Source organism: Salvelinus alpinus, chromosome 25 (genome assembly GCF_045679555.1).
Source record: "Salvelinus alpinus chromosome 25, SLU_Salpinus.1, whole genome shotgun sequence".
Lineage (NCBI taxonomy): Eukaryota > Metazoa > Chordata > Actinopteri > Salmoniformes > Salmonidae > Salvelinus > Salvelinus alpinus.
In genome coordinates this window covers 46576532-46586895 of record NC_092110.1, presented here as the reverse complement: position 1 = coordinate 46586895, position 10364 = coordinate 46576532, and the positions used below count along the sequence as shown (strand labels likewise).

The 10364-nt window shown below is 43.4% G+C and overlaps 1 protein-coding gene across 3 annotated transcripts; it reads right to left on the bottom strand.

Moving 5' to 3' along the window:
• Positions 1 to 358: 358 nt before the first annotated feature.
• On the bottom strand, positions 359 to 9107 carry LOC139554039 (homeobox protein EMX1-like). Of its 3 annotated transcripts, none has more exons than XM_071366940.1 (5): positions 8579 to 9107; positions 5691 to 5875; positions 2023 to 2074; positions 1818 to 1870; positions 359 to 1712 (listed from the first exon to the last, which is right to left on the bottom strand). In XM_071366940.1, exons 1-5 carry the CDS (start codon positions 8922 to 8924, stop codon positions 1554 to 1556), a joined length of 795 nt encoding a protein of 264 aa, XP_071223041.1. In that variant the 5' UTR covers positions 8925 to 9107; the 3' UTR covers positions 359 to 1553. The 3 variants fall into 3 exon arrangements, with proteins under 3 accessions (XP_071223041.1, XP_071223042.1, XP_071223043.1); XM_071366942.1 differs by having other exon boundaries at positions 1579 to 1712; positions 1818 to 1917; XM_071366941.1 differs by lacking the exons at positions 1818 to 1870; positions 2023 to 2074 and having other exon boundaries at positions 360 to 1712.
• Positions 9108 to 10364: the final 1257 nt, after the last annotated feature.

The following is a 10364-nucleotide window of genomic DNA, read 5'->3' as shown; positions in this document are numbered from 1 at the left end:
CTAGATGATCATGGTGCTGTCCTGTCTGACTAGATGATCATGGTGCTGTCCCTGTCTGACTAGATGATCATGGTGATGTCCCTGTCTGACTAGATGATCATGGTGCTGTCCTGTCTGACTAGATGATCATGGTGCTGTCCTGTCTGACTAGATGATCATGGTGCTGTCCCTGTCTGACTAGATGATCATGGTGCTGGTCCTGTCTGGCTAGATGATCATGGTGCTGTCCTGTCTGACTAGATGATCATGGTGCTGTCCTGTCTGACTAGATGATCATGGTGCTGGTCCTGTCTGACTAGATGATCATGGTGCTGGTCCTGTCTGGCTAGATGATCATGGTGCTGTCCTGTCTGACTAGATGATCATGGTGCTGTCCTGTCTGACTAGATGATCATGGTGCTGGTCCTGTCTGACTAGATGATCATGGTGCTGTCCTGTCTGACTAGATGATCATGGTGCTGTCCTGTCTGACTAGATGATCATGGTGCTGTCCTGTCTGACTAGATGATCATGGTGCTGTCCTCTCTGACTAGATGATCATGGTGCTGGTCCTGTCTGACTAGATGATCATGGTGCTGTCCTGTCTGACTAGATGATCATGGTGCTGGTCCTGTCTGGCTAGATGATCATGGTGCTGTCCTCTCTGACTAGATGATCATGGTGCTGTCCTGTCTGACTAGATGATCATGGTGCTGTCCTGTCTGACTAGATGATCATGGTGCTGTCCTGTCTGACTAGATGATCATGGTGCTGTCCTGTCTGACTAGATGATCATGGTGCTGTCCTGTCTGACTAGATGATTGTGGTGCTGTCCTGTCTGACTAGATGATTGTGGTGCTGTCCTGTCTGACTAGATGATCGTGGTGCTGTCCTGTCTGACTAGATGATCATGGTGCCGGTCCTGTCTGACTAGTTGATCATGGTGCTGTCCCTGTCTGACTAGATGATCATGGTGCTGGTCCTGTCTGACTAGATGATCATGGTGCTGTCCTGTCTGACTAGATGATCATGGTGCTGTCCTGTCTGACTAGATGATCATGGTGCTGTCCTGTCTGACTAGATGTCTGGAATGTGTCGGCAATGTAGTCTGGAAGGAACAATGTAGTCTGGAAGGAACACCATCTAGATCAGACATGAGATCAGAGAAGCTGTAGGATGGAACACCACCTACATAGATCAGACATGAGATCATTATGTAGGATGGAACACCAACTACATAGATCAGACATGAGATCATTATGTAGGATGGAACACCACCTACATAGATCAGAGAAGCTGTAGGATGGAACACCACCTACATAGATCAGAGAAGCTGTAGGATGGAACACCACCTACATAGATCAGACATGAGATCATTATGTAGGATGGATGCAAGTCAAGTAACATAAAATTCTGTTTTTCTTGTAACATGTCATTATACTTCATAACTTTACATAATAACTAGCGTTTACGTTGGTCCTCTTGTGTTCCAAAAGGGGACACATGCCAGGGTTTAAGGAGGGGGGGGGTAAAGGGGCGTCCAGGGGGTAGGCCATAGGGCCAGGGTTGGGGTCTTAGTCCAGTCCGACGTCGATGTCCTCGGAGATGCCCTGCTTAGTGACAAGCCTCCATCTGTTGATGTGGTGGTTTCCTTTCTTCTTCTGGTGACAGTCAGGCCCCTCCATCTTCTGTCTCTTGTACTTTGTCCTCCTGTTCTGGAACCATACCTTCACCTGGGGAGGAAAACAGGGACATTAGAGACATCTATGTTCTGGAACCATACCTTCACCTGGGAGGAAGACAGAGACATTAGAGACATCTATGTTCTGGAACCATACCTTCACCTGGGGAGGAAGACAGGGACATCTATGTTCTGGAACCATACCTTCACCTGGGGAGGAAGACAGGGACATCTATGTTCTGGAACCATACATTCACCTGGGAGGAAGACAGAGACATTAGAGACATCTATGTTCTGGACCCATACCTTCACCTGGGGAGGAAGACAGAGACATTAGAGACATCTATGTTCTGGACCCATACCTTCACCTGGGAGGAAGACAGGGACATCTATGTTCTGGACCCATACCTTCACCTGGGAGGAAGACAGAGACATTAGAGACATCTATGTTCTGGAACCATACCTTCACCTGGGGACGAAGACGGAGAAGGTTGTATTTTATTGGACAGTTTCCTCGGGCTAGGGGGCAGTATTCGGAAGTTTTGATGAATGAGGTGCCCAAAGTAAACTGCCTGTTACTCAGGCCCAGAAGCTCATGCTCTCACTTCATTCTGAAGTATTAGTCGTCATACAAGCAACACTCAACCCTGACAAGTTTACAAGCAACACCCAACCCTGACAAGTTTACAAGCAACACTCAACCTTGACAAGTTTACAAGCAACACTCAACCCTAACAAGTTTACAAGCAACACTCAACCCTGACAAGTTTACAAGCAACACTCAACCCTGACAAGTTTACAAGCAACACTCAAACCTGACAAGTTTACAAGCAACACCCAACCCTAACAAGTTTACAAGCAACACTCAACCCTGACAAGTTTACAAGCAACACTCAATCCTGACAAGTTTACAAGCAACACCCAACCCTAACAAGTTTACAAGCAACACCCAACCCTAACAAGTTTACAAGCAACACTCATGTTGTAATTAGGATCCTATTGATGTGAGTGCAGATTCCTTTCACCGTGATATCCTCACAAAGTTAGGTTGCTTGCAGTTAAGCCATACTTAACCATTAATGAATAGGAAATTATTACGTTTTTTGCGTTCAACAACCATATACTATTTCAACAACAATATTTCTTAGATGACAGCCCTATTCGTCCTTTATTGCGATAGTGGCCTGTTAGATTCTCCTAATAATAATTCCTTTGGTGAAACCAAATGATTAACTTGACATTGTGATACTCTTCCACTGTTCACTAGAGAGCTGTCGCTAGGATGCTGTCGCTAGGGATCTGTCGCTCGTTTTTCAGGATAGGATTTATTATTAGGAGAATCTACTGTTTATACAGTACATTTGGAAAGTATTCAGACCCCTTGACTTTTTCCACATTTAGTTACATTACAGCCTTATTCTAAAATGTATGTTTTTTTTATTAATTCATCAATCTCAACACAATACAGAAAAACAGATTTTAGAAAAATGTTTGTAAATGTATTAACATTTTTAAAACAGATATCACATTTACATAAGTATTCAGACCCTTTATTCATTACTTTGTTGAAGCATCTTTGGCAGCGATTACAGCCTCAGGTCTTCTTGGGTATGACACTACAAGCTTGGCACACCTGTGTTTGGGGAGTTTCTCCCATTCTTCTCTGCAGATCCTCTCAAGCTCTGTCAGGTTGGATGGGGAGCATCGCTGCACAGATATTTTCAGGTCTCTCCAGGGATGTCCGATCAGGTTCAAGTCCGGGCTCTGGCTGGGCCACTCAAGGACATTCAGAGACTTGTCCCGAACATATTCCTGCGTTGTCTTGGCTGTATGCTTAGGGTCATTGTCCTGTTGGAAGGTGAACCTTTACCCCAGTCTGAGGTACTGTGCGCTCTGGAGCAGGTTTTCATCAAGGATCTCTCTGTACCCTGCTCCATTCATCTTTCCCTCGATCCTGACTAGTCTCCCTGTCCCTGCCGCTGAAAAACATCCCCACAGCATGATGCTGCCACCACCATGCTTCACCGTAGGGATGGTGCCAGGTTTCCTCCAGAGGTGACGCTTGGCATTCAGTCCAAAGAGTTCAATCTTGGTTTCATCAGACCAGAGTAAAGGGTCTGAATACTTATGTAAATTTGATATTTCAGTTTTTTATGTTTAATAAATGTGCAAAAAATCCGTTTTTGCTTTGTCATTATGGGGAATTATGTGTAGATTGATAAGGGAAAAACGACTTAATCAATTTTAGAGTAAGGTTGTAACGTAAGAAAATGAGGAAAAAGTCAAGCGGTCTGAATACTTCCCGAATGCAGTGTACGTGTCACTATTTCACTGTAGACTGTATGTGTCACTATTTCACTGTAGACTGTATGTGTCACTATTTCACTGTAGATTGATGCTTTGTGCTGTAACTAAATTAGATAGAAATTAGATATATATTTTTTGTTCAGACGGCTAGATTAGCAGCCTAGATTAACAAACTAGATTAGCAAACTAAACTCAGCAAAAGAAGAAACGTCCTCTTACTGTCAACTGCGTATATTTTCAGCAAACTTAACATGTGTAAATATTTGTATGAACATAAGAAGATTCAACAACTGAGACATAAACTGAACAAGTTCCACAGACATGTGACTAACAGAAATGGAATAATGTGTCCCTGAACAAAGGGGGGGTCAAAATCAAAAGTAACAGTCAGTATCTGGTGTGGCCACCAGCTGCATTAAGTACTGCAGTGCATCTCCTCCTCATGGACTGCACCAGATTTGCCAGTTCTTGTGAGATGTTACCCCACAATGCAACAGAACACCATGCAACACAACACCATGCAACACAACACCATGCAACACAACGTCATGCAACACAACGCCATGCAACACAACGTCATGCAACAGAACGCCATGCAACACAACAGAACGCCATGCAACACAACGCCATGCAACACAACAGAACGCCATGCAACACAACACAACGCCATGCAACACAACAGAACGCCATGCAACACAACACAACGCCATGCAACACAACGCCATGCAACACAACACAACGCCATGCAACACAACGCCATGCAACAGAACACCATGCAACAGAACGCCATGCAACACAACGCCATGCAACACAACGCCATGCAACACAACACAACGCCATGCAACACAACGCCATGCAACAGAACACCATGCAACAGAACGCCATGCAACAGAACGCCATGCAACACAACGCCATGCAACACAACACAACGCCATGCAACACAACGCCATGCAACAGAACACCATGCAACAGAACGCCATGCAACACAACGCCATGCAACACAACGCCATGCAACACAACACAACGCCATGCAACACAACGCCATGCAACAGAACACCATGCAACAGAACGCCATGCAACAGAACACCATGCAACACAACGCCATGCAACACAACGCCATGCAACACAACACAACGCCATGCAACACAACGCCATGCAACACAACAGAACGCCATGCAACACAACGCCATGCAACAGAACACCATGCAACAGAACGCCATGCAACAGAACACCATGCAACAGAACGCCATGCAACACAACGCCATGCAACAGAACGCCATGCAACAGAACGCCATGCAACAGAACGCCATGCAACAGAACACCATGCAACAGAACGCCATGCAACACAACGCCATGCAACACAACACAACGCCATGCAACACAACGCCATGCAACACAACAGAACACCATGCAACAGAACGCCATGCAACAGAACACCATGCAACAGAACGCCATGCAACAGAACACCATGCAACACAACACTAAAGGGTCCCATCACTCGTATTTTGAAAAAACATACAATCATATTCTTTATTTATAACAAGTTTAATTAAAAGTTATTCAAGATATTTTATTTTAATTAAGAAGCGTGCCTCCTGACATGAATTTATCAACTCCGAATGAGTTTGTGCTGGAATTTATTTAAATGAATTTATATAGGCCTATTCCTGAACTGTGTGTCATATACATATTTCATGTAGGGTATTTTAGTAGCGTATCTCACCTGTGTTTCAGACAGACTCAGACTGTTGGACAGCTGTTTCCTCTCAGCTCCTACTACGTAATGATTATTCTCGAACGCCCGCTCAAGCCGCAAGAGCTGCGACGGGGAGAAGGCTGTGCGGATGCGCTTGGGTTTTCGGGCGAATGGGCGGTGGAGGAGCAGGCTTTCTTGAGAAACATCGTTTCCTGGGGGCAGAGAGAGGGGGGGTTTCCACATCCACAAAGTCAAAATTGGCTATATCGTTTATGTGGCTGTGTTAACTAGTGATGACCGAGACGGAGAGAGAGGGAGAATCACACTGCGGTTTAGATTGAGTGATGTTGAGCATTCTTTTTAATGCTCTTACTGTTGAAAGTAATTACCTGTACATCGTTACAACACTGTATATACACATAATATGACATTTGTAATGTCTTTATTCCTTTGGAACTTCTGTGAGTGTAATGTTTACTGTTCATTTTTATTGTTTATTTCACTTTTGTATATTATCTACTTCACTTGCTTTGGTAATGTTAACATGTTTCCCATGCCAATAAAGCCCCTTGAATTGAATTGAATTGATTGACGCAATTAGAACACATAGCAACACCAGGAGCGTTTTGCTCTGCAATGAGGCGGAAACGAACACGGCACAAGGCAGAGAGGGATCCCGTGCTTCTACACCTGCATTGCTTGCTGTTTGGGGTTTTAGGCTGGGTTTCTGTACAGCACTTTGAGATATCAGCTGATGTAAGATGGGCTATATAAATACATTTCATTTGATTTGATCTTAGACTAATTCAAATTATTATTTGCCCTTTTGGTTTGAGGTTAGTTTCTAAACTCTTTATGTAGTTTGAAGGAGTCTATGAAGACTTTATAGAACTCGTTTGCATGTGCAGAGTCCATATCGACGTAGGGATCAATTTAAACTGTCAATTTGATATCGTTCCAAATAGGACTGTGTGACAAATATTTTTCATAAATTAACAATATTATTAGTCTACTTTATATTGAGAATAATGACATTAATCTTTCATCATAAATTAAAATTAGGCCAATACGTTAAATTATTGTAAACATATTAAATTAGTCGAGTCTAAAAAGTTTATTTTTTTTACAACCTAAAAAAATCTGGCTAGATTCTGAAACAAAATTCTGGTTTGAACGTTTGGGAAAAAAATAATTACGATTTTCGCACTCACTTAGATAAGATAGTGGTTTGGTTTGGATAAATTCGCAGTGGGGTTGACCGCGTAACAAAGACAATATTTCCTTTACAGATTGCCTTGTGGCCCGGTGTGTGCCGGGAAACCTTTCCAGCCGTGGGGAAATAGACCGGTTTAGGTTTGCGCTCCATTAATCTGGACCCTAGTAGCCTAAACTTTGAATAAAAACGACAGACTCCTACATATTCTATCATAGCCTAATCACATTTAATTGGATTAGCCTATAATACATGTATAATGTTATACAAATACACTAATATCAACATTATAATGCAAACTGAAGTTTCTGACATGCCATCACATTTTCCAAATGGAGTGATGTTGATGTTTAGCATTGCTTTTTAATGCTCTTAATGTTGAATGTAATTACCTGTCACCTTAATGGAATATTTGCTCTGCTTATAACTGATATTTGATGCACCACAAGTGCACGCCAAACGTGTGCCGAAACGAGGTAACAGGAGATGAAAACGGTCAATAACACAATTTACCTTCACTTTGTCATGTCGAGTTTCCTATTATTACTCATCAGCAATTTGATGTGTTCTGCAGAATGAACAAATATTGCTTGTTTCGTTTTGTAAAGTTGGATTACATTATAAAGCCTGAAGCGGAGCTAAAGGCGCGTTGGTACCATGTAGGCCACTTTAGGACCATACAGGGCATTCGGAAAGTATTCAGACCCCTTGACTTTTTCCACATTGTATTACATTACAGCCTTATTCTAAAACGGATTCAATCGGGGTTTTTTCCTTATTAATCTACACACAATATCCCATAATGACAAAACATTTCACAAAAGTGTTTTTGCTTTGTCATTATGGGCTATTGTGTGTAGATTGCCCAGGGAAAAAAATATTTAATAAATTTTAGAATAAGGCTGTAATTGAACAAAATGTTGAAAAAGTAAAGGGGTCTGAATACTTTCCGAATGCCCTGTATGAACCGCTTAAGGACCATATAGGCCCCAATATCTACATTGAATATAACTTTGACAGTATACATATTAATAATAATACCACAACCTTATCGTTCCATACCTCTTATTTTTCCTGTTGTAACAGTTTGTTTGTTAATTTGTTGCTAGTATGACAATATAGGCTGAAATGGCTGAAGGCAAGGAGTTCAACTAGCAACATAAACATCCCCACTATCTGATTGACGCTTTCCCTTTACCAAAGTGTAGCCAAGGGGGAAAATGGAACGTGGAAATGTTTTTCATAAGTACTCTATCTCATATCCACTCTAGTGGAAATGTTTTCCATAAGCACTCTATCTCATATCCACTCTAGGTATTGTTTATGTTCACCTGTGGCTGAAAAAAGTTGAGTTATAAAGCCTATGCATCGTAGTCCCATAACACCACAATCATTTTGTAATAAAGACAAACATTAACTGATACATGAAAATGAATGATTAACCCCGCCATTATTGCAGCCTAATTGTTGTCAATCATTAGTCTGATAAATTGACATCTCTGCAGTGTAGGTCACAGTTTAGTCCTTATTGTCAAAAGTACAAGCAAACCAGCCAGAGGCATTCATTTATCCATTAACCCAGAACTTGATTTGCTTGACATTAGCTATAATTATTGATAGGCCTAAGTATTAAGACTGAGAAATGATTCAATGTAATTTTAACACACACACACACACACACTCTCTCTTTCCAATCCTTTACCTTGAAATCTGTATCCGAAGAACCTGTTTCGTAAATCCCATGGGTAGAAGTTGAGTGGGTCTCGGTGTTGCGTCCCAAAGAAGTGTGCAGTGTGTTGTAGGTGGCACCCTCCTAGCTGGTGGGGGTTCATGGTCAGCCCGGGGTGGTTGATCGACTCAGGGAACACCAGCTCCGGGTTCTGATACAGAGATCTGCCGGTGGGACTCTGGTACCCGTTCATGAAAGCGTCAGTGGAGTTAGAATAAGTCAGGGCCATCGGTCGGATGGGATCTTCCGTGGTTTGAGGGTTTTCTTTGGCCACCAATGATTCTATCATAAAACAACGTTTATTCACCGACGAAAACATCTTCCTCACTTCAGGTAGTGAAATCCAGAATAAAACAGAATCTTGTAAATTCCTGTTTGTTCCAGTCAAAACGGTTCCCTCAAAAAGTCATAGTGAGCATCAACGGTTACGGTAGAGCCCCCCGGACCGAGGTTCTGAGCGGGAACCTCAAGCACCTTGCGTTAGGGAGGTGAGATCCATGCACGCGCACCGGGAGGAAACGAGGACAAATCAACGTTTTGGAACCCGGAGGACTGAGATGTGCGCAAGCGCAGCAATGCTATTATAGATTGCGCTGATTGGAAGAGTACACCTGCCAATGAGTTCTCTCATGTACCTGGCGTGCGGATTTAGCAGAAGCAGGAATAGAGTTGGAGACGACGTGCAGAAAGTCATTTAGCTACAATAGCTTCATATGAAACCAAATAGCCTAGTCGTGTTTTCTCGGCTGATTTTTTGGCTCATTCTGCAAAGATAACTGAATAACCCTGAATATAGCCTATCACACCAAATTAATGTATAATGAAACCAGTGCTGTTTAGCCTACACGTTTGAGGATGACAGTACTTTATCCATTAAAGCGTAGCCTATAATATCAATAAAATGCTTATTAAAAATATGTCAAAGCTTCTATGACATAGTATTTCTGGTGCTCCATCCTGACGTGTCTAGGTGTCCTCCTGTCTCCTCAGACCTCTAGGTTTCCTCCTGTCTCCTCAGACCTCTAGGTTTCCTCCTGTCTCCTCAGACCTCTAGGTTTCCTCCTGTCTCCTCAGACCTCTAGGTGTCCTTCTGTCTCCTCAGACCTCTAGGTTTCCTCCTGTATCCTCAGACCTCTAGGTTTCCTCCTGTCTCCTCAGACCTCTAGGTTTCCTCCTGTCTCCTCAGACCTCTAGGTTTCCTCCTGTCTCCTCAGACCTCTAGGTTTCCTCCTGTCTCCTCAGACCTCTAGGTGTCCTCCTGTCTCCTCAGACCTCTAGGTGTCCTCCTGTCTCCTCAGACCTCTAGGTTTCCTCCTGTCTCCTCAGACCTCTAGGTTTCCTCTTGTCTCCTCAGACCTCTAGGTGTCCTCCTGTCTCCTCAGACCTCTAGGTTTCCTCCTGTCTCCTCAGACCTCTAGGTGTCCTCCTGTCTCCTCAGACCTTTAGGTGTCCTCCTGTCTCCTCAGACCTCTAGGTTTCCTCCTGTCTCCTCAGACCTCTAGGTTTCCTCCTGTCTCCTCAGACCTCTAGGTGTCCTCCTGTCTCCTCAGACCTCTAGGTTTCCTCCTGTCTCCTCAGACCTCTAGGTTTCCTCCTGTCTCCTCAGACCTCTAGGTTTCCTCCTGTCTCCTCAGACCTCTAGGTTTCCTCCTGTCTCCTCAGACCTCTAGGTGTCCTCCTGTCTCCTCAGACCTCTAGGTTTCCTCCTGTCTCCTCAGACCTCTAGGTTTCCTCCTGTCTCCTCAGACCTCTAGGTTTC